At 48.6% G+C, this 25,560-nt stretch overlaps 1 protein-coding gene across 6 annotated transcripts in view; it reads right to left on the bottom strand.

Annotated features, from left to right (window-relative positions):
* Positions 1–25,560, bottom strand: part of frs2a (fibroblast growth factor receptor substrate 2a) — a 33,888-nt gene that overhangs the window by 7,728 nt on the left and 600 nt on the right. For 3 of the 6 annotated variants that reach the window (XM_038978351.1, XM_038978350.1, XM_038978349.1), the window contains exons 2-4: positions 12,291–12,379; positions 9,483–9,669; positions 788–934 (exon numbers count right to left, since the gene is read on the bottom strand). In XM_038978351.1, the coding sequence (XP_038834279.1) occupies positions 788–934; positions 9,483–9,669; positions 12,291–12,353 (397 nt within the window). In that variant the 5' untranslated portion in view covers positions 12,354–12,379. Of the gene's footprint in view, positions 1–787; positions 935–9,482; positions 9,670–9,945; positions 10,024–12,290; positions 12,380–25,560 lie in introns of those variants that run through there. The other 3 variants (XM_038978355.1, XM_038978353.1, XM_038978354.1) reach the window with 3 other exon arrangements.

Raw genomic sequence — 25,560 nt, 5'->3', positions numbered from 1 at the left:
CAGGTCTAACCAGCAGCACTGTGTGTGTCAGGTCTAACCAGCAGCACTGTGTGTGTGTCAGGTCTAACCAGCAGCACTGTGTGTGTGTGTCAGGTCTAACCAGCAGCACTGTGTGTCAGGTCTAACCAGCAGCACTGTGTGTGTGTGTCAGGTCTAACCAGCAGCACTGTGTGTGTGTCAGGTCTAACCAGCAGCACTGTGTGTGTGTGTCAGGTCTAACCAGCAGCACTGTGTGTCAGGTCTAACCAGCAGCAGTGTGTGTGTGTGTCAGTTCTAACCAGCAGCACTGTGTGTGTGTGTGTGTGTGTGTGTGTGTGTGTGTGTGTGTGTGTGTGTGTGTGTGTGTGTGTGTGTGTGTGTGTGTGTGTGTGTGTGTGTGTGTGAGGTCTTACCAGCAGCAGCAGTGTGTGTGTGTGTGTGTGTGTGTGTGTGTGTGTGTGTGTGTGTGTGTGTGTGTGTGTGTGTGTGTGTGTGTGTGTGAGGTCTTACCAGCAGCAGCAGTGTGTGTGTGTGTGTGTGTGTGTGTGTGTGTGTGTGTGTGTGTGTGTGTGTGTGTGTGTGAGGTCTCACCAGCAGCAGCAGTGTGTGTGTGTGTGTGTGTGTGTGTGTGTGTGTGTGTGTGTGTGTGTGTGTGTGTGTGTGTGTGTGTGTGTGTGTGTGTGTGTGTGTGTGTGTGTGTGTGTGTGTGTGTGTGTGTGTGTGTGTGTGTATGTGTGTGTGTGTGTGTGTGTGTGTGTGTGTGTGTGTGTGTGTGTGTGTGTGTGTGTGTGTGTGTGTGAGGTGTTACCAGCAGCAGCAGTGTGTGGTTTGCGGGACAGCTCGGTCGTCTCTACGGGGTTGAGCTCCTCCACCACACTGATGCTGTTGTTGTGCATGATGTCCTGCAGTACGTTGAACATCTCCTCTGCCCTCACACACTTGAACGCAAAGATACCTGCAGGGAGAGACAGCCCTTACACTCTGACTCTCACACAGTGAGACCCCACCGCTCACCACCTTAGTGACACGTCAACGGTTACACTCTGACTCTCACACAGTGAGACCCCACCGCTCACCACCTTAGAGAGACAGATCAACGGTTACACTCTGACTCTCACACAGTGAGACCCCACCGCTCACCACCTTAAAGACACATCAACGGTTACACTCTGACTCTCACACAGTGAGACCCCACCGCTCACCACCTTAGAGACACGTCAACGGTTACACTCTGACTCTCACACAGTGAGACCCCACCGCTCACCACCTTAGAGACACATCAACGGTTACACTCTGACTCTCACACAGTGAGACCCCACCGCTCACCACCTTAAAGACACGTCAATGGTTACACTCTGACTCTCACACAGTGAGACCCCACCGCTCACCACCTTAAAGACACATCAACGGTTACACTCTGACTCTCACACAGTGAGACCCCACCGCTCACCACCTTAAAGACACATCAATGGTTACACTCTGACTCTCACACAGTGAGACCCCACCGCTCACCACCTTAAAGAGACACGTCAACGGTTACACTCTGACTCTCACACAGTGAGACCCCACCGCTCACCACCTTAAAGACACATCAACGGTTACACTCTGACTCTCACACAGTGAGACCCCACCGCTCACCACCTTAAAGACACATCAACGGTTACACTCTGACTCTCACACAGTGAGACCCCACCGCTCACCACCTTAAAGAGACACATCAACGGTTAAACTCTGACTCTCACACAGTGAGACCCCACCGCTCACCACCTTAGAGAGACAGATCAACGGTTACACTCTGACTCTCACACAGTGAGACCCCACCGCTCACCACCTTAGAGACACGTCAACGGTTACACTCTGACTCTCACACAGTGAGACCCCACCGCTCACCACCTTAAAGACACATCAACGGTTACACTCTGACTCTCACACAGTGAGACCCCACCGCTCACCACCTTAGAGACACATCAACGGTTACACTCTGACTCTCACACAGTGAGACCCCACCGCTCACCACCTTAAAGACACATCAATGGTTACACTCTGACTCTCACACAGTGAGACCCCACCGCTCACCACCTTAAAAACACATCAACGGTTACACTCTGACTCTCACACAGTGAGACCCCACCGCTCACCACCTTAAAGACACATCAATGGTTACACTCTGACTCTCACACAGTGAGACCCCACCGCTCACCACCTTAAAGAGACACGTCAACGGTTACACTCTGACTCTCACACAGTGAGACCCCACCGCTCACCACCTTAAAGACACATCAACGGTTACACTCTGACTCTCACACAGTGAGACCCCACCGCTCACCACCTTAGAGACACATCAACGGTTACACTCTGACTCTCACACAGTGAGACCCCACCGCTCACCACCTTAAAGAGACACATCAACGGTTACACTCTGACTCTCACACAGTGAGACCCCACCGCTCACCACCTTAGAGAGACAGATCAACGGTTACACTCTGACTCTCACACAGTGAGACCCCACCGCTCACCACCTTAGAGACACGTCAACGGTTACACTCTGACTCTCACACAGTGAGACCCCACCGCTCACCACCTTAAAGACACATCAACGGTTACACTCTGACTCTCACACAGTGAGACCCCACCGCTCACCACCTTAGAGACACGTCAACGGTTACACTCTGACTCTCACACAGTGAGACCCCACCGCTCACCACCTTAGAGACACGTCAACGGTTACACTCTGACTCTCACACAGTGAGACCCCACCGCTCACCACCTTAGAGACACGTCAACGGTTACACTCTGACTCTCACACAGTGAGACCCCACCGCTCACCACCTTAGAGACACATCAATGGTTACACTCTGACTCTCACACAGTGAGACCCCACCGCTCACCACCTTAAAGAGACACATCAACGGTTAAACTCTGACTCTCACACAGTGAGACCCCACCGCTCACCACCTTAGAGAGACAGATCAACGGTTACACTCTGACTCTCACACAGTGAGATCCCACCGCTCACCACCTTAAAGAGACAGATCAACGGTTACACTCTGACTCTCACACAGTGAGACCCCACCGCTCACCACCTTAGTGACACGTCAACGGTTACACTCTGACTCTCACACAGTGAGACCCCACCGCTCACCACCTTAGAGAGACAGATCAACGGTTACACTCTGACTCTCACACAGTGAGACCCCACCGCTCACCACCTTAAAGACACATCAACGGTTACACTCTGACTCTCACACAGTGAGACCCCACCGCTCACCACCTTAGAGACACGTCAACGGTTACACTCTGACTCTCACACAGTGAGACCCCACCGCTCACCACCTTAGAGACACATCAACGGTTACACTCTGACTCTCACACAGTGAGACCCCACCGCTCACCACCTTAAAGACACGTCAATGGTTACACTCTGACTCTCACACAGTGAGACCCCACCGCTCACCACCTTAAAGACACATCAACGGTTACACTCTGACTCTCACACAGTGAGACCCCACCGCTCACCACCTTAAAGACACATCAATGGTTACACTCTGACTCTCACACAGTGAGACCCCACCGCTCACCACCTTAAAGAGACACGTCAACGGTTACACTCTGACTCTCACACAGTGAGACCCCACCGCTCACCACCTTAAAGACACATCAACGGTTACACTCTGACTCTCACACAGTGAGACCCCACCGCTCACCACCTTAAAGACACATCAACGGTTACACTCTGACTCTCACACAGTGAGACCCCACCGCTCACCACCTTAAAGAGACACATCAACGGTTAAACTCTGACTCTCACACAGTGAGACCCCACCGCTCACCACCTTAGAGAGACAGATCAACGGTTACACTCTGACTCTCACACAGTGAGACCCCACCGCTCACCACCTTAGAGACACGTCAACGGTTACACTCTGACTCTCACACAGTGAGACCCCACCGCTCACCACCTTAAAGACACATCAACGGTTACACTCTGACTCTCACACAGTGAGACCCCACCGCTCACCACCTTAGAGACACATCAACGGTTACACTCTGACTCTCACACAGTGAGACCCCACCGCTCACCACCTTAAAGACACATCAATGGTTACACTCTGACTCTCACACAGTGAGACCCCACCGCTCACCACCTTAAAGACACATCAACGGTTACACTCTGACTCTCACACAGTGAGACCCCACCGCTCACCACCTTAAAGACACATCAATGGTTACACTCTGACTCTCACACAGTGAGACCCCACCGCTCACCACCTTAAAGAGACACGTCAACGGTTACACTCTGACTCTCACACAGTGAGACCCCACCGCTCACCACCTTAAAGACACATCAACGGTTACACTCTGACTCTCACACAGTGAGACCCCACCGCTCACCACCTTAGAGACACATCAACGGTTACACTCTGACTCTCACACAGTGAGACCCCACCGCTCACCACCTTAAAGAGACACATCAACGGTTACACTCTGACTCTCACACAGTGAGACCCCACCGCTCACCACCTTAGAGAGACAGATCAACGGTTACACTCTGACTCTCACACAGTGAGACCCCACCGCTCACCACCTTAGAGACACGTCAACGGTTACACTCTGACTCTCACACAGTGAGACCCCACCGCTCACCACCTTAAAGACACATCAACGGTTACACTCTGACTCTCACACAGTGAGACCCCACCGCTCACCACCTTAGAGACACGTCAACGGTTACACTCTGACTCTCACACAGTGAGACCCCACCGCTCACCACCTTAGAGACACGTCAACGGTTACACTCTGACTCTCACACAGTGAGACCCCACCGCTCACCACCTTAGAGACACGTCAACGGTTACACTCTGACTCTCACACAGTGAGACCCCACCGCTCACCACCTTAGAGACACATCAATGGTTACACTCTGACTCTCACACAGTGAGACCCCACCGCTCACCACCTTAAAGAGACACATCAACGGTTAAACTCTGACTCTCACACAGTGAGACCCCACCGCTCACCACCTTAGAGAGACAGATCAACGGTTACACTCTGACTCTCACACAGTGAGATCCCACCGCTCACCACCTTAAAGAGACAGATCAACGGTTACACTCTGACTCTCACACAGTGAGACCCCACCGCTCACCACCTTAAAGAGACAGATCAACGGTTACACTCTGACTCTCACACAGTGAGACCCCACCGCTCACCACCTTAAAGACACGTCAACGGTTACACTCTGACTCTCACACAGTGAGACCCCACCGCTCACCACCTTAGAGACACGTCAACGGTTACACTCTGACTCTCACACAGTGAGACCCCACCGCTCACCACCTTAGAGACACGTCAACGGTTACACTCTGACTCTCACACAGTGAGACCCCACCGCTCACCACCTTAGAGACACATCAATGGTTACACTCTGACTCTCACACAGTGAGACCCCACCGCTCACCACCTTAAAGAGACACATCAACGGTTAAACTCTGACTCTCACACAGTGAGACCCCACCGCTCACCACCTTAGAGAGACAGATCAACGGTTACACTCTGACTCTCACACAGTGAGACCCCACCGCTCACCACCTTAAAGAGACAGATCAACGGTTACACTCTGACTCTCACACAGTGAGACCCCACCGCTCACCACCTTAAAGAGACACATCAACGGTTACACTCTGACTCTCACACAGTGAGACCCCACCGCTCACCACCTTAGAGAGACACATGTTTACACCCCAAACTACAGGAGTACAAGAACAGTCACTACACCACCATCAACCAACCAACCAATCAATCAATCAACCAACCAATCAACCAGTCAACCAACCAACCAACCCATTTAGTACACTGTTACCATCAGACCAGCTAGAGGGAACAGGTCGGTACCATACAGCTATACCCTACAGGTACTGGGTCAGCTATACCCTACAGGTACTGGGTCAGCTATACCCTACAGGTACTGGGTCAGCTATACCCTACAGGTACTGGGTCAGCTATACCCGACAGGTACTGGGTCAGCTACACCCTACAGGTACTGGGTCAGCTACACCCTACAGGTACTGGGTCAGCTATACCCTACAGGTACTGGGTCAGCTATACCCTACAGGTACTGGGTCAGCTATACCCTACAGGTACTGGGTCAGCTATACCCGACAGGTACTGGGTCAGCTACACCCTACAGGTACTGGGTCAGCTACACCCTACAGGTACTGGGTCAGCTATACCCTGCAGGTACTGGGTCAGCTACACCCTGCAGGTACTGGGTCAGCTACACCCTACAGGTACTGGGTCAGCTATACCCTACAGGTACTGGGTCAACTACACCCTACAGGTACTGGGTCAGCTACACCCTACAGGTACTGGGTGGGTCAGCTATATCCTACAGGTACTGGGTGGGTCAGCTACACCCTACAGGTACTGGGTCAGCTATACCCTATAGGTACTGGGTCAGCTATACCCTACAGGTACTGGGTCAGCTATACCCGACAGGTACTGGGTCAGCTATACCCTACAGGTACTGGGTCAGCTACACCCTACAGGTACTGGGTCAGCTATACCCTACAGGTACTGGGTCAGCTATACCCTGCAGGTACTGGGTCAGCTATACCCTACAGGTACTGGGTCAGCTATACCCTACATGTACTGGGTCAACTATACCCGACAGGTACTGGGTCAGCTATACCCTACAGGTACTGGGTCAGCTATACCCTACAGGTACTGGGTCAGCTATACCCTACAGGTACTGGGTCAGCTATACCCTACAGGTACTGGGTCAGCTACACCCTACAGGTACTGGGTCAGCTATACCCTACAGGTACTGGGTCAGCTATACCCTACAGGTACTGGGTCAGCTATACCCTACAGGTACTGGGTGAGCTATACCCTACAGGTACTGGGTGAGCTATACCCTGCAGGTACTGGGTCAGCTATACCCTACAGGTACTGGGTCAGCTATACCCTACAGGTACTGGGTCAGCTATACCCTACAGGTACTGGGTCAGCTACACCCTACAGGTACTGGGTCAGCTATACCCTACAGGTACTGGGTCAACTACACCCTACAGGTACTGACTACAACCTCACAGCACAGTTCACTGACTACAACCTCACAGCACAGTTCACTGACTACAACCTGACAGCACAGTTCACTGACTACAACCTGACAGCACAGTTCACTGACTACAACCTGACAGCACAGTTCACTGACTACAACCTGACAGCACAGTTCACTGACTACAACCTGACAGCACAGTTCACTGACTACAACCTGACAGCACAGTTCACTGACTACAACCTGACAGCACAGTTCACTGACTACAACCTGACAGCACAGTTCACTGACTACAGCCTCACAGCACAGTTCACTGACTACAACCTCACAGCACAGTTCACTGACTACAGCCTCACAGCACAGTTCACTGACTACAACCTCACAGCACAGTTCACTGACTACAACCTGACAGCACAGTTCACTGACTACAACCTGACAACACAGTTCACTGACTACAACCTGACAACACAGTTCACTGACTACAACCTCACAGCACAGTTCACTGACTACAACCTGACAGCACAGTTCACTGACTACAGCCTCACAGCACAGTTCACTGACTACAGCCTCACAGCACAGTTCACTGACTACAACCTCACAGCACAGTTCACTGACTACAGCCTCACAGCACAGTTCACTGACTACAGCCTCACAGCACAGTTCACTGACTACAACCTCACAGCACAGTTCACTGACTACTGACTACAACCTGACAGCACAGTTCACTGACTACAACCTGACAGCACAGTTCACTGACTACAACCTCACAGCACAGTTCACTGACTACAACCTCACAGCACAGTTCACTGACTACAACCTGACAGCACAGTTCACTGACTACAACCTGACAGCACAGTTCACTGACTACAACCTCACAGCACAGTTCACTGACTACAACCTCACAGCACAGTTCACTGACTACAACCTGACAGCACAGTTCACTGACTACAACCTGACAGCACAGTTCACTGACTACAACCTGACAGCACAGTTCACTGACTACAACCTCACAGCACAGTTCACTGACTACAACCTGACAGCACAGTTCACTGACTACAGCCTCACAGCACAGTTCACTGACTACAACCTTACAGCACAGTTCACTGACTACAACCTGAGATACTTCTGCCTCTTTAGGGGTTTAGGCTGGGTATCTGAGGGAGAGAGGGAGAGAGGCCTCTTTAGGGGTTTAGGCTGGGTATCTGAGGGAGAGATACTTCTGCCTCTTTAGGGTTTAGGCTGGGTATCTGAGGGAGAGGGAGGTATCTCTAAAGACCTTTCTGACAACTGCTGATGTGAAAAGGGCTTCATAAAATATATTTTTTTTTTTGTAAACTTTTTACCACTTTTTCTCCTCAATTTCATGATATCCAATTGATAGTTACAGTCTTGTCTCATCGCTGCAACCCTTGTACGGAGAGTCGAAGGTCGAGAAACACGACCCTGCCAAGCCGCACTGCTTCTTGACACAATGCTCGCTTAACACAGAAGCCAGCCGCACCAATGTGTTGGAGGAAACACTGTACACCTGGTGACCGTGTCAGCGTGCACTACGCCCGGCCCGCCACAGGAGTCGCTAGTGCGCGATGGGACAAGGACATCCCGGCCAGCCAAACCCTCTCCTAACCCGGACGACGCTGAACCAAACCCTCTCCTAACCCGGATGACGCTGAACCAAACCCTCCCCTAACCCGGGCGACGCTGAACCAAACCCTCTCCTAACCCGGGCGACGCTGAACCAAACCCTCCCCTAACCCGGACGACGCTGAACCAAACCCTCTCCTAACCCGGACGACGCTGAACCAAACCCTCCCCTAACCCGGACGACGCTGAACCAAACCCTCCCCTAAACCGGACGACGCTGAACCAAACCCTCCCCTAACCCGGACGACGCTGAACCAAACCCTCTCCTAACCCGGACGACGCTGAACCAAACCCTCTCCTAACCCGGACGACGCTGAACCAAACCCTCTCCTTACCCGGACGACGCTGAACCAAACCCTCTCCTAACCCGGACGACGCTGAACCAAACCCTCTCCTTACCCGGACGACGCTGAACCAAACCCTCTCCTAACCCGGACGACGCTGAACCAAACCCTCTCCTAACCCGGACGACGCTGAACCAAACCCTCTCCTAACCCGGACGACGCTGAACCAAACCCTCTCCTAACCCGGACGACGCTGAACTAAACCCTCCCCTAACCCGGACGACGCTGAACCAAACCCTCTCCTAACCCGGACGACGCTGGGTCAATTGTGCGTTGCCTCACGGGTCTCCCGGTCGCGGCTGGCTGCGACACAGCCCGGGATCGAACCCGGATCTGTAGTGACGCCTCAGTGTCAGCCTTAGACCGCTGCGCCACACGGGAGGTCCCCTTATAAAATACATTTGATTGATTGATAATATGTGAGAGAAAGTAGGCAATATTTGACGGTCAGTGCATACCCTGTCCAGTCTGGCATCGTCGCCCGCTCTCGAAGGAGAAGAGGTTGGAGTCGTAACCGTAGCGACGCAGACAGAGGTAAGGCCACTTGACAGTGTCCCGTTTCCTGGTGTGGAGGATAAGCTCCTCCTCTGTCAGCTCCATCAAGCCTGAGCCCAACTCATTACCATCGTCATCCACATTTATCACCTGGAGGAGAGAGAGAAAGAGAGGTAGGGTGAGAGAGAGAGAGTGAGAGAGGGAGGGTGAGAGAGTGAGAGAGGGTGGGGGAGAGAGAGGCATGGAAGAGAGAGAGAGGGGGAGGCAGAGAGAGAGGGGGTGCAGAGAGAGAGGGGGGGCATAGAGAGAGACACACACACAGAACAGATGAGAAAACCATCAGTGAAACGAGTCTGTGATACACAATGAGAAAATCTGGGTCTCAATTTGGGATGGATGTGACAAGACACTTAAAAATCATATTACACTTTGTGAAGAAAGACCCTGAAGTATCCAGCCATGTGATCTCTAATGAATGTTTTACTAACAGGGCTACAGAATGACCCGATTCAATGGATTATCAGAATTACTACTGTAGCTTCTACTAACAGTTGACCCTCTATATTGTCTGAGTCAGTGGGGAACACTCCACACAGTTCCAGTAGCACTAGCATCAGGTCTACAGCACAGTGTTAGCAGTAGCACTAGCATCAGGTCTACAGCACAGTGTTAGCACTAGCATCAGGTCTACAGCACAGTGTTAGCAGTAGCACTAGCATCAGGTCTACAGCACAGTGTTAGCACTAGCATCAGGTCTACAGCACAGTGTTAGCAGTAGCACTAGCATCAGGTCTACAGCACAGTGTTAGCAGTAGCACTAGCATCAGGTCTACAGCACTGTGTTAGCAGTAGCACTAGCATCAGGTCTACAGCACTGTGTTAGCAGTAGCACTAGCATCAGGTCTACAGCACAGTGTTAGCAGTAGAACTAGCATCAGGTCTACAGCACAGTGTTAGCAGTAGCACTAGCGCCAGGTCTACAGCACAGTGTTAGCAGTAGCACTAGCATCAGGTCTACAGCACAGTGTTAGCAGTAGCACTAGCATCAGGTCTACAGCACAGTGTTAGCAGTAGCATCAGGTCTACAGCACAGTGTTAGCAGTAGCACTAGCATCAGGTCTACAGCACAGTGTTAGCAGTAGCACTAGCGCCAGGTCTACAGCACAGTGTTAGCAGTAGCACTAGCATCAGGTCTACAGTACAGGAGACAAAAGCAGCTATGTCGCAGGCAGAGGGCCAGAGTCAGGCTGACTGGTTAATGATTTGACATGTCAGAAACAACCAGACCAGTCATCCGTTGCTATATTACTGGTATCACATGATCCAACCTAGCTGGCCATTAAAGCCAAGCTGTGTCTGGTCTGACTAACACAGTACAGTACCTGTCTGTACACATACTATACTGCAGACACAGTCTGTCTATCTGTCCTTGTGGAAGCCCTGGACAGAACACTACTACTATATAACCTGAAGTAGAAATTATCCTTTACCACAGGGAGGAGGAGGGAGAGACAGACAGAAAGGAGGGGGAGGGAGAGACAGAGAGGAGGGAGGGAGGGAGAGACAGAGAGGGGGAGGGAGGGAGAGACAGGGGGGGAGACAGAGAGGGGGGAGGGAGAGACAGATAGGAGGGGAGGGAGAGACAGAGAGGAGAGGAGGGAGGGAGAGACAGGGGGGGGAGACAGGGGGGAGGGAGGGGGGGAGGGAGGGAGAGACAGAGAGGGGGACGGAGAGACAGAGAGGGGGACGGAGAGACAGAGAGGGGGACGGAGAGACAGAGAGGGGGACGGAGAGAGAGAGAGGGAGAGAGAGGGAGGGAGAGAGAGAGAGGGGGGAGGGAGAGAAAGAGATGAGGGGGAGGGAGAGAGGGGGGAGGGAGAGACAGAGATGAGGGGGAGGGAGAGAGGTGGGAGGGAGAGACAGAGATGAGGGGGAGGGAGAGAGAGGGAGGGAGAGACAGAGAGGAGGGGGAGGGAGGGAGAGACAGAGAGGAGGGGGAGGGAGGGAGAGACAGAGAGGAGGGGGAGGGAGGGAGAGACAGAGAGGGGGGAGGGAGGGACAGGGGGGGAGGGAGGGAGGGAGGGAGGGAGGGAGGGAGGGAGGGAGGGAGGGAGGGAGGGAGGGAGGGAGGACAGACAGACAGACAGGCAGGCAGGCAGGCAGGCAGGCAGGCAGACAGACAGACAGACAGACAGACAGACAGACAGACAGACAGACAGACAGACAGACAGACAGACAGACAGACAGAGGCCGGCTGTGTGCACACTGCCCACAAAATGAGGTGGAAACTGAGCTGCACTTCCTAACCTCCTGCCAAATGTATGACCATATTAGAGACACATATTTTCCTCAGATTACACAGATCCAAAGAATTTGAAAACAAACACAATTTTGATAAACTCCCATATCTACTGGGTGAAATTCCACAGTGTGCATCACAGCAGCAAGATTTGTGACCTGTTGCCACAAGAAAAGGGCAACCAGTGAAGAACAAACCCCATTGTAAATACAACCCATATTTATGTTTATTTATTTTCCCTTTTGTACTTTAACAGAGGGAGGGAGGGGGCAGAAGGAGGGAGGGGCGGGAGGAGGCAGAGGGAGGGAGGGGGCAGAGGGAGGGAGGGGGCAGAGGGAGGGAGGAGGCAGAGGGAGGGAGGAGGCAGAGGGAGGGAGGGGCGGGAGGGGGCAGAGGGAGGGAGGGGGCAGAGGGAGGGAGGGGCGGGAGGGAGAGAGAGAGAGAGAGAGAGGAAAAAGAGAAGGGGACCCACCTTGAATTTGCTCTGATGCTTATCAGGGAAGTCTTTGTCAGGACAGCTACAGTAGCTACCCATGGCTCGTTCAGAACACCATCTGACCTCTACAGGACAGACAACACAGACATCATCACTCAGACTGCAACGGCAACCTGGACAAGCTGACACTGTGAGTATCACTGGAACCTTTACCATCACGTGTCTGCATTTCAGATCAAACGGATATCAAGACAAATAAACAGCATGGTACTCGCAACGCCAGGGTTGTGGGTTCGATTCCCATGGGGGACCAGTACGGGGAAAAGTAGGAAAATGTATGAACTCACTACTGTAAGTAAATTACTTCTTTTTTTTTTTTACATATTTGCCTTTGGATGATGCTGTACTTCCCCCAAACGGCCAGCAGAGGGCAGGCTGTAATAACGCCACCACACTAACTAACTCCCTTATATCCAGGATCTATCTACTAGTCTATCTCTAGTCCCCTATATCTAACCACTACTAGTCTATCTCTAGTCCCCTATATCTAACCACTACTAGTCTATCTCTAGTCCCCTATATCTAACCACTACTAGTCTATCTCTAGTCCCCTATATCTAACCACTACTAGTCTATCTCTAGTCCCCTATATCTAACCACTACTAGTCTATCTCTAGTCCTGTATATCCAGTCCCAACTAGTTGCTGACAGTGACATACAGCACACAGGCCTAACCTAGATTAACACGAAGGAATTCTACTCTTAGTCATGGTGTGGTGGACTCCGTCTATTGTGCAAAGCCAGATTGTGGGACAACAAGGATTCTCTACTCTAGTCATGTGGTGGACGTAGTTCTAGTGTCTAGTGCAAAGCAAGATTTGGCTAAACAAGGATTCTCTACTCAGTCATGTGGTTGGTACTGTCAGTGCTCAGTGCAAAGCAGATTGGGATAACAAGGGTTTTCTACTCTAGTCATGTGGTGGACTGCTAGTGCTAGTGCAAAGCAGATTGGGACTAACAAGGTATTCTCTACTCTAGTCATGTGGTGGACTGTCTAGTTCTAGTGCAAAGCAGATTGGGACAAACAAGGATTCTCTACTCTAGTCATGGTGGTGGACTGTCTATGTGCAAAGCAGATTGGGACAACAAGGATTCTCTACTCTAGTCATGTGGTGGACTGTTCTAGTGCAAAGCAGATTGGGACAACAAGATTCCTATACTCTAGTCATGTGGTGGATCTGTCTAGTGCAAAGCAGATTGGGACAAAAGGATTCTCTACTCTAGTCATGTGGTGGACTGTCTAGTGCAAAGCAGAGTGTGGGGATAACAAGGATTCTCTTACTCTAGTCATGGGGGACTGGTCTAGTGCAAAGCAGATTGGGAAACAAGGATTCTCTATCTAGTCATGTGGTGGACTGTATAGTGCAAAGCAGATTTTGGATAACAAGGATTTCTTACTCTAGTCATGTGGTGACTGCTAGTGCCAAAGCAAGATTGGGATAACAAGGATTCTTACTCTAGTCATGTGGTGGATGTCTAGTGTCTAGTGCAAAAGCAGATTGGGATAACAAGGATTCTCTACTCTAGTCATGTGGTGGACGTTCTAGTGCTTAGTGCCAAAGCAGATTGGTGACAACAAGTATTCTCTACTCTAGTCATGGTGGTGACTGTCTAGTGTCTAGTGCAAAGCAGATTGGGATAACAAGGATTTTCTACTATCTAGTCATCTTTGTGGTGGAACTGTCTAGTGTTCTAGTGCAACAAAGCAGATTGGGACAACAAGGATTCGCTCTACTCTAGTCATTGTGTGGACTGTCTATGATAGTGCAAAGCGATTGGGACAACAAGGATTCTCTAATCTAGTCATGTGGTGGACTGTCTAGTGTCTAGTGCAAAGAGATTGGGACTAACAAGGAGTTCTCTACTCTAGTCATGTGGTGGACTGTTAGTGTCTAGTGCAAAGCAGATTTGGACAACAAGGATTCTTTACTCTAGTCATGTGGTGGACTGTCTAGTGTTTAGTGCAAAGAAGATTGGGACAAACAAGGATTCTCTACTCTAGTCAATGTGGTGGACTGTCTCATAGTGCAAAGCAGATTGGGAAACAAGGATTCTCTACTCTAGTCCTATGTGGTGGACTGTCTAGTGCAAAGCAGATTGGGAACAACAAGGATTCTCTACTCTAGTCATGTGGGGACTGTCTAGTGCCTAGTGCAAAGCAGATTGGGAACAACAAGGATTCTCTACTCTAGTCATGTGGTGGTGGACTGTGTCTAGTCCTGCAACACAGCAGATTGGGATAACAAGGATTCTCTACTCTAGTCATGTGGTGGACTGTCTAGTGTTAGTGCAAAGCAGATTGGGGAAACAAGGATTCTTACTCTAGTCATGTGGTGGACGATGGTTAGTGCCTAGTGCAAAGCAGATTGGCGATAACAAGGATTCTTTACTCTAGTCATGTGGTGGACTGTCTAGTGTCTAGTGCAAAGCATTATGGGACGACAACAGGATTCTCTACTCTAGTATCATGTGGTGGACTGTCTAGTGTCTAGTGCAAAGCAGATTGGGACAACAGGATTCTCTACTCTAGTCATGTGGTGGGACTGTTCTAGTGTCTCAGTGCAAAGCAGATTGGGACAACAAGGATTTCTACTGAGTCATGTGGTGGACTGTCTATGTCTAGTGCAAAGAGATTGGGATAACAAGGATTCTCACTCTAGTCATGTGGTGGATTGTCTAGTGGCAAAGCAGATTGCGCTGGTGGAGTGACAACAAGGATTCTCTACTCTAGTCATGTGGTGGATTCTGTCTATGGCAAAGCAGATTGGAAACAAGGATTCTACTCTAGTCATGTGGTGGGACCTGGTCTAGTGCAAAGCAGAATTGGACAACAAGGATTCTCTACTTAGTCATGTGGTGGGACTGTCTAGTGCCCAAAGCAGATTGGGGCAGACAACAAGGATTCTCTACTCTAGTCATGTGGTGGGACTGTCTTAGTGCAAAGCAGATTGGGACAACAAGGATTCTCTACTCTAGTCATGTGGTGGACTGATTCAGTGCTAGTGCAAAGCAGATTGGGGACAACAAGGATTCTCTACTCTAGTCTCTGTTGGTGGACTGTCTATGCCTAGTGCAAAGCAGATGGGGACAACAAGGATTCTCTAATCCTAGTCATGGTGGTGGGACTGTTTGTGCTAGTGCAAAGCAGATTGGGACAACAAGGATTCTCTACTCTAGTCACTGTTGTGGTGGACTGTCTTAGTGCAAAAGATTGGGACAACAGGATTCTCTAATCTAGTCATGTGGTTGGACTGTCTAGTGCAAAGCAGATTGGGACAACAAGGATTCTCTACTCTAGTCATGTGGTGGACTGTCTAGTGTCTAGTGCAAAGCAGATTGGGGGAAACAAGGATTCTCTACTCTAGTCATGTGGTGGACGTCTAGTGTTCTAGTGCAAAGCAGATTGGGAAACAAGGATTCTCTACTCTAGTCATGTGGTGGACTGTCTATGGCTAGTGCAAAGCAGATTGGGGAAACAAGGATTCTCTACTCTAGTCATGTGGGGGACTGGCTAGTGTCTAGTGCAAAGCAGATTGGGACAACAAGGATTCTCCTACTCTAGTCATGTGGTGGACGGCCTAGTGCAAAGCAGATTGGGAAACAAGGATTCTCTACTCTAGTCATGTGGTTGACGTCTAGTGCAAAGCAGATTGGGACAACAAGGAATCTCTACTCTAGTCATGTGGTGGACTGTTCTAGTGCAAAGCAGATGGGGAAACAAGGGATTCTCTACTCTAGTCATGTGGGGGACTGCTAGTGTCTAGTGCAAAGAGGATTGGGACAACAAGGATTCTCTACTCTAGTCATGTGGTGGACTGTTGTCTAGTGCAAAGCAGATTGGGACAAAAGGATTCTCTACTCTAGTCATGTGTGGATCTGTCTAGTGCAAAGCAGATTGGGGGATAACAAGGATTCTTACTCTAGTCTATGTGGACTGTCTAGTCGCAAAGCAGATTGGGAAACAAGGATTCTCTACTCTAGTCATGTGGTGGACTGTCTAGTGCAAAGCAGATTGGGACAACAAGGATTCTCTACCTAGTCATGTGGTGGACTGTCTAGTGTCTAGTGCAAAAGCAGCAGATTGGAGATAACAAGGATTCTCTACTCTAGTCATGTGGTGGACTGTCTAGGTCTAGTGACAAGCAGATTGGGACAAACAAGGATTCTCTACTCTAGTCATGTGGTGGACTGTCTAGTGCAAAGCAGATTGGGACAACAAGGACTCTTACTCTAGTCATGTTGGTGGGACTGTCTAGTGTCTAGTGCAAAGCAGATTGGGACAAACAAGGATTCTCTACTCTAGTCATGTGGTGGGACTGTCTAGTGCAAAGCAGATTGGGACAACAGGATTCTCTACTCTAGGCATGTGGTGGACTGCCTAGTGCTAGTGCAAAGCAAGATTGGGGACAACAAGGATTCTCTACTCTAGTCATGTGGTGGACGTGTCCTATGTGCAAAGCAGATTGGGGATAACAAGGATTCTCCTACTCAGTATGTGGTGGACTGTCTAGTGCAAAGCAGATTGGGACAACAAGGATTCTCTACTATATAGTGGTGGATGGACTGGTCTAGTGCAAAGCAGATTGGGACAACAAGGATTCTCTACTCTAGTCATGTGGGGACTGTCTAGTGTGCAAAGCAGATTGGGAAACAAGGATTTCTCTACTCTAGTCATGTGGTGGACTGTCTAGTGCTCTAGTGCAAAGCAGATTGGGTGACAACAAGGATTCTCTACTCTAGTCATGTGGTGTGGACTGTTAGTGTCTAGTGCAAAGCAGATTGGGGGAAACAAGGATTCTTCTACTCTAGTCATGTGGTGGACTGTCGTGTCTAGTGCAAAGCAGAGATTGGGTAAACAAGGATTCTCTACTCTAGTCATGTGGTGGACGTCTCATGTCTAGTGCAAAGCAGATTGGGACAACAAGGATTCTCTACTCTAGTCAGTGGTGGACTGCTGTCTAGTGCTATGCAAAGCAGATTGGGACAACAAGATTTTACTCTAGTCATGTGGGGACTGCTAGTGCTAGTGCAAAGCAGATTGGGAAACAAGGATTCTCTACTCTAGTCATGTGGTGGACTGCTGTCAGTGCAAAGCAGTTGGGACAACAGGATTCTCTACTTAGTCATTGTGTGGAATGTCTACGTGTCTAGTGCAAAGCAGATTGGGAAACAAGGATTCTCTACTCTAGTCAGTTGGTGGACTGTCTAGTGCAAAGCAGATTGGGACAACAAGGATTCTCACTCTAGTCATGTGGTGGACTGTCTGTCTAGTGCAAAGCAGATTGGGAAAACAAGGATTCTTCTATAGTCATGTGGTGGATCTAGTGTTCTAGTGCAAAGCAGAGTGGGACAACAAAGGATTCTTCTACTCTAGTCATGTGGTGGACTGCTCTAGTGCAAAGCAGATTGGGATAACAAGGTTCTCCTACTCTAGTCATGGGTAGACTGTCTAGTGCAAAAGCAGATTGGGAAACAAGATTCTCTACTCTAGTCATGTGGTGGACATGTCTAGTGTCTATGGCAAAGCAGTTGGGAAACAAGGATTCTCTACTCTAGTCATGTGTGGACTGTCTAGTGTCTGTGCAAAGCAGATTGGGACAAACAAGGATTCTCTACTCTAGTCATGTGGTGGACTGTCTAGTGTCTAGTTGCAAAAGCAGATTGGGATAACAAGGATTCTCTACTCTAGTCATGTGGTGGACTGTGCTAGGGCTAGTGCAAAGCAGATTGGGACAACAAGGATTCTCTACTCTAGTCATGTGGTGGATGTCGTGTCTAGTGCAAAGCAGATTGGGATAACAAGGATTCTCTACTCTAGTCATTGGTGGAGCTGGCTAGCGTTCTAGTGCAAAGCAGATTGGTGACAACAAGGATTCTCTACTCTAGTCATGTGGTGGACCGCTAGTGTCTAGTGCAAAGCATGATTGGTGACAACAAGGATTCTCTACTCTAGTCATGTGGTTGGACTGTCTAGTGTCTAGTGCAAGCAGATTGGGACAACAAGGATTCTCTACTCTAGTCATTGGTGGAGCCTGTCTAGTGCAAAGCAGATTGGGATAACAAGGATTCTCTATCTAGGTCATGTGGTGGACTGTCTAGTGGCAAAGCAGATTGGGACAACAAGGATTTCTATCTACTTAGTCATGTGTGTGGACTGTTAGTGCTAGTTCAAAGCAGATTGGGACAACAAGGATTCTTACTCTAGTCATGTGGTGGACTTCTAGTTTCTAGTGCAAAGCAGATTGGGAAACAAGGATTCTCTACTTAGTTATGTGGTGGACTGTCTAGTTGTCTAGTGCAAAGCAGATTGGGAAACAAGGATTCTCTACTTAGTCATGGGGTGGATCTGCTCTAGTGCAAAGCAGATTGGGACTAACAAGGATTCTTTACTCTAGTCATTTATGTGAGTGGGACTGTCTAGTGTCTAGTGCAAAGCAGATTGGGATAACAAGGATCTTATCTCTAGTCATGTGGTGGACCTTGTCTAGTGTCTAGTGCAAAGCAGATTGGGAAAACAAGGATTCTCTACTCTAGTCATGTGGTGGTGGGACTGTCTAGTGCAAAGCAGATTGGGGATAAACAAGGATTCTCTACTCTAGTCATGTGGTGGACTGCTAGTGTCTAGTGCAAAGCAGATTGGGACAACAAGGATTCTCTAATCTAGTCATGGGGTGGACTGTCTAGTGCAAAAGGCAGATTGGGACAACAAGGTATCTCTACTCTAGTCATGGGGTGGACTAGTGTCTAGTGCAAAGCAGATTGGGATAACAAGGATTCTCTACTCTAGTCATGTGGTGGACTGTCTAGTGCACAAGCAAGATTGGGACAACAAGGATTTCTCTACTCTAGTCATGTGGTGGACTGTCTAGTTGCTAATAGCAAGATTGGGACATAACAAGGATTTCCTACTCTAGTCATGTGGTGGGACCTGTCTAGTGCAAAGCAAGATGGGACAACAAGGATTCTCTACTTAGTCATGTGGGTGGACTGTCTCAGTGCTATGCAAAGGCAGTTGGGACAAACAAGGATTCTCTATCTAGTCATGTGGTGGACTGTTAGTGTTAGTGCAAAGCAGATTGGGAAAACAAGGATTTCTACTCTAGTCATGTGGTGGACGTCTAGTGTCTAGTGCAAAGCAGATTGGGAAAACAAGGATTCTCTACTCTAGTCATGTGGTGGACTGTTAGTATGTGCAAAGCAGATTGGGGACAACAAGGGATTCTCTAATCTAGTCATGTGGTGGAATGTCGTTAGTGCAAAGCAGATTGGGACAACAAGGATCTCTACTCTAGTCATGTGGTGGACTGTCTATGTGTCTAGTGCAAAGCAGATTGGGAAACAAGGATTCTCTACTTTAGTCATGTGGTGGACTGTCTAGTTGTCTAGTGCAAAGCAGATTGGGATAACAAGGATTCTTTACTCTAGTCATGTGGTGGAGTCTAGTGCCTAGTGCAAAGCAGATTGGGATAACAAGGATTCTCTACTTAGTCATGTGGTGACTGTTAGTGTTAGTGCAAAGCAGATTGGGACAAACAAGGATTCTCTACTTAGTATGTGGTGGACTGTCTAGTGCATGTTGTTAGCAGATTGGTGGTTGATAATAAAATTGGATTCTCTATACCTCTAGTCATGTGGTGGACTGTCTAGTGCCTAGTGCAAAGCAGATTGGGACAACAAGGATTCTCTACTCTAGTCATGTGGTTGGGAATGTCTAGTGCCTTAGTGCAAAGCAGATTGGACGAAACAAGGATTCTTACTCTAGTCATGTGGTGGTACTGTTAGTGCAAAGCAGATTGGGAAAAAAAAGGATCTTACATCAATCTCAGTGAGTCGTGGAATCGTCTACTTGTGTGAGTGCAAAGCAGATTGGGACAACCAGGATTCTCTACTCTAGTCATGTGGTGGGATCAGTGTCTAGGTGCAAAGCAGATTGGGAAACAAGGATTCTCTACTCTAGTCAGTGGGACTGTTCTAGTGCAAAGCAGATTGGGAAACAAGGAACTTACTCTAGTCATGTGGTGGACTGTCTAGTGTCTAGGCAAAGCAGATTGGGAAAACAAGGATTCTCTACTCTAGTCAGTGTGGGAACTGTCTAGTGCCAAAGCAGATTGGGGAAACAAGGATTCTCTACTCTAGTCTATGGTGGACTGTCTAGTTGCAAAGCAGTTGGGAAAACAAGGGATTCTCTACTCTAGTCATGTGTGTGGATCTGTCCTAGTGCAAAGCAGATTGGGACAACAAGGATTCTCTACTCTAGTCATGTGGTGGACTGTTAGTGTCTAGTGCAAGCAGATTGGGACAACAAGGATTCTCTACTCTAGTCATGTGGTGGACCTGTCTATGGTGCCCAAAGCAGATTGGGACAACAAGGATTCTCTACTAGTATGTGGTGGACTGTCTAGTGCAAAGCAGATTGGGACAACAAGGCATTCTCACTCTAGTCATGTGGTGGATGCATGTCCTAGTGCAAAGCAGATTGGGACAACAAGGATTCTCTACTCTAGTCATGTGGTGGACTAGTCTAGTGCAAAGCAGATTGGGAAACAAGGATTCTCTACTTAGTCATGTGGTGGACCGTCTAGTGCAAAGCAGATTGGGAAACAAGGATTTCTTACTCTAGTCATGTGGTGGACTGATCTGTCTAGTGCAAAGCAGATTGGGACAACAAGGATTCTTACTCTAGTCATGTGGTGGACTGTTAGTGCCTAGTGCAAAGCAGATTGGGACAACAAGGATTCTCTAACTCTAGTCATGTGGTGGACTGTCTAGTGCCAAAGCAGATTGGGACAACAAGGATTCTCTACTCTAGTCATGTGGTGGACTGTCTTCTAGTGCAAAGCAGATTGGGAAACAAGGATCTTCTACTCTAGTCATGTGGTGGACTGTCTAGTGCAAAGCAGATTGGGATAACAAGGATTCTCTACTATAGTCATGTGGTGGACTGTCTAGTGCAAAGCGATTGGGACAAAAAGGATTCTCTACCGTAGTCATTGGGTTGGAATTCTAGTGTCTAGTGCAAAGCAGATTGGGAAACAAGGATTCTCTACTCTAGTCATGGTGGACTCTGTCTAGTGCAAAGCAGATTGGGATAACAAGGATTCTCTACTCTAGTCATGTGTGGACTGTCTAGTGCAAAGCAGATTGGGAAACAAGGATTCTTACTCTAGTCATGTGGTGGACTGTCTAGTGTCAGTGCAAAGCAGATTGGGACAACAAGGATTCTCTACTCTAGTCATGTGGTGGACTGTCTAGTGTCTGTGCAAAGCAGATTGGGATAACAAGGATTCTCTACTCTAGTCATGTGGACTGTCTAGTGCAAAGCAGATTGGGACAACAAGGATTCTCTACTCTAGTCATGTGGTGGACTGTCTAGTGTCTAGTGCCAAGCAGATTGGGATAACAAGGATCTCTACTCTAGTCATGTGGTGGACTGTCTGTCTAGTGCAAAGCAGATTGGGACAACAAGGATCTCTACTCTAGTCATGTGGTGGACTGTCTAGTGCAGCAAAGCAGATTGGGAAACAAGGGTCTCTACTCTAGTCATGTGGTGGACTGTCTAGTGTCTAGTGCAAAAGCAGATTGGGACAACAGGATTCTCTACTCTAGTCATGTGGTGGATGTCTGCTAGTGCAAAGCAGATTGGGAAACAAGGATTCTCTACTCTAGTCATGTGGGGACTGTTCTAGTGCACAAAGCAGATTGGGACAACAAGGATCTCTACTCTAGTCATGTGGTGGACTGTCTAGTGCAAAGCAGATTGGGACAACAAGGATTCTCTACTTAGTCATGTGGTGGACGTTAGTGTCTAGTGCAAAGCAGATTGGGAAACAAGGATTCCTACTCTAGTTCAGTGGTGGACTGTCTAGTGTCTAGTGCAAAGCAGATTGGGACACAAGGATTCTCTACTCTAGTCATGTGGGGACTCTAGTGTCTAGTGCAAAGCAGATTGGGAAACAAGGATTCTCTACTCTAGTCATGTGTGGACTGTCTAGTGTCTAGTGCAAAGCAGATTGGGGAAACAAGGATTCTCTACTTAGTCATGTGGTGGGACTGTCTAGTGTCTAGTGCAAAGCAGATTGGGACAACAAGGATTCTCTACTCTAGTCATGTGGGGACTGTCTAGTGCCAGTGCAAAGCAGATTGGGAAACAAGGTTCTCTACTCTAGTCATGTGGTGGACTGTCTAGGACTAGTGCAAAGCAGATTGGGACAAACAAGGATCTCTTACTCTAGTCATGTGGTGGACTGTCTAGTGTCTAGTGCAAAGCAGATTGGGATAACAAGGATTCTCTACTCTAGTCATGTGGTGGACTGTCTATGATAGTGCAAAGCAGATGGGTATAACAAGGATTCTCTACTCTAGTATGTGGTGGACTGTCTAGTGCAGCAAAGCAGATTGGGACATAACAAGGATTCTCTACTCTAGTCATGTGTGGTGCATGACCTAGTGTCTAGTGCAAAGCAGATTGGGACAACAAGGATTCTCTACTCTAGTCATGTGGTGGGACTCGTCTAGTGTCTAGTGCAAAGCAGATGGGATAACAAGGATTCTCTACTCTAGTCATGTGGCTGGACTGTCTAGTGCAAAGCAGATGGGACAACAAGGATTCTCTACTCTAGTCATGGTGGACTGTCTAAGTGCAAAGCAGATTGGGACAACAAGGATTCTCTACTCTATCATGTGGTGTGGACTGTCTAGTGTCTAGTGCAAAGCAGATTGGGACAACAAGGATTCTCTACTCTAGTCATGTGGTGGACTGTCTAGTGCAAAAGCAGATTGGGAAACAAGGATTCTCTACTCTAGTCGTGTGGGACTGTCTAGTAGCAAAGCAGATTGGGAAACAAGGATTCTTACTCTAGTCATGTGTGACTGTCAGTGTCTAGTGCAAAGCAGATTGGGAAACAAGGATTCTCTACTCTTAGTCATGTGGTGACTGCCTAGTGCAAAGCAGATTGGGACACAAGGATTCTCTACTCTAGTCATGTGGTGGACTGTACTAGTGCAAAGCAGATTGGGAAACAAGGATTACTCTAATATAGTTCATGTGGACTGTCTAGTGCAAAGCAGATTGGACAACAAAGATTCTCTACTCTAGTCATGTGGTGGACTGTCTAGTGCAAAGCAGATTGGGACAACAAGGATTCTCTACTCTAGTCATGTGGTGGACAGTCTAGTGCAAAGCAGATTGGGACAACAAGGATTCTCTACTTAGTCATGTGTGGACTGTCTAGTGTCTAGTGCAAAGCAGATTGGGAACAAGGAGTCTCTATCTAGTCATGTGGGGGACTGCTAGTGCAAAGCAGATTGGGTAACAAGGATTCTCTACTCCTAGTCATGTGGTGGACTGTCTAGTGCAAAGCAGATTGGGACAACAAGGATTCTCTACTCTAGTCATGTGGTGGACTGTCTAGTGTCTAGTGCAAAGCAGATTGGACAACAAAGGATTCTCTACTCTAGTCATGTTGGTGACTGTCTAGTGCAAAAGCAGATTGGACAACAAGGATTCTCTACTCTAGTCATGTGGTGGACTGCTCTAGTGTCTAGGCAAAGCAGATTGGGAAACAAGGATTCTCTACTCTAGTCATGTGGACTGCTAGATGTCTAGTGCAAAGCAGATTGGGACAACAAGGATTCTCTACTCTAGTCATGTGGTGGGACTGTCTAGTGCAAAGCAGATTGGGACAACAAGGATTCTCTACTCTAGTCATGTGGTGGACTGTCTAGTGCAAAGCAGATTGGGATAACAAGGGATTCTCTACTTAGTCATGTGGTGGACTGTCTAGTGCAAAGCAGATTGGGACAACAGGATTCTCTACTCTTAGTCATGTGGTGGACTGTCAGTGCAAAGCAGATTGGGAAACAAGGATTCTCTACTCTAGTCATGTGGTGGACTGTCTAGTGTCTAGTGCAAAGCAGATTGGGACAACAAGGATTCTCTACTCTAGTCATGTGTGGACTGTCTAGGCTAGTGCAAAGCAGATTGGGATAACAAGGATTCTTACTCTAGTCATGTGGTGGACTGTCTAGTGCAAAGCAGATGGGACAACAAGGATTCTCTACTATAGTCATGTGGTGGACTGTCTAGTGCAAAGCAGATTGGGAAACAAGGATTCTCTACTCTAGTCATGTGGTGGACTGTCTAGTGCAGTGCAAAGCAGATTGGGAAACAAGGATTCTCTACCTTAGTCATGTGGTGGACTGTCTATGTCTAGTGCAAAGCAGATTGGGAACAACAAGGATTTCTACTCTAGTCATGTGGTGGACTGTCTAGTGCTAGTGCAAAGCAGATTGGGGAAAACAAAGGATTCTACCTACTCTAGTCATGTGGTGGACTGTCTAGTGTCATAGTGCAAGCAGATTGGGACAACAAGGATCTCTACTCTAGTCATGTGGTGGACTGTATCGTGTCTAGTGCAAAGCAGATTGGGACAACAAGGATTCTCTACTACCTAGATGTGGTGGACTGTCTAGTGCTAGTGCAAAGCAGATTGGGACAACAAGGATTCTCTACTCTAGTCATCGATGGTGGACTGTCTATGTCTAGTGCAAAGCAGATTGGGACAACAAGGATTCTCTTACTCTAGTACATGTGGTGGACTGTCTAGTGTCTAGTGCAAAGCAGATGGGACAACAAGGATTCTACTCTAGTCATGTGTGGACTGTCTAGTGCAAAGCAGATTGGGATAACAAGATTCTCTACCTCTAGTCATGTGGTGGACTGTCTAGTGCAAAGCAGATTGGGAAACAAGGATTCTCTATCTATGTCATGGTTGGTGGACGTCTAGTGCTAGTGCAAAGCAGATTGGGACAACAAGGATCTCTACTCTAGTCATTGGTGACTGTCTAGTGCAAAGCAGATTGGACTAACAAGGATTCTCTACTTAGTCATGTGGTGGACTGTCATCAGTGTCTTAGTGCAAAGCAGATTGGGAAACAAGGATTCTTCTACTCTAGTCATGTGGTGGACTGCCTAGTGCCAAAAGCAGATTGGGAAACAAGATTCTCTACTCTAGTCATGTGGTGGACTGTGTCTAGTGCAAAGCAGTAGTGGACAACAAGGATTCTTACTCTGTCATGTGGTGGATGCTTGTCTAGTGCAAAGCAGATTGGATAACAAGGATTCTCTACTCTAGTCATGTGGGGTGACTGTCTAGTGCAAAGCAGATTGGACAACAAGGATTCTCTTTACTCTAGTCATGTGGTGGACTGTATAGTGTCTAGTGCAAAAGCAGATTGGGTACAACAA

The sequence above is a fragment of the Salvelinus namaycush genome, chromosome 38 (assembly GCF_016432855.1).
Source record: "Salvelinus namaycush isolate Seneca chromosome 38, SaNama_1.0, whole genome shotgun sequence".
Lineage (NCBI taxonomy): Eukaryota > Metazoa > Chordata > Actinopteri > Salmoniformes > Salmonidae > Salvelinus > Salvelinus namaycush.
Note: the sequence above shows the minus strand (reverse complement) of the source record. Positions and strands in the feature narration are given on the sequence as shown.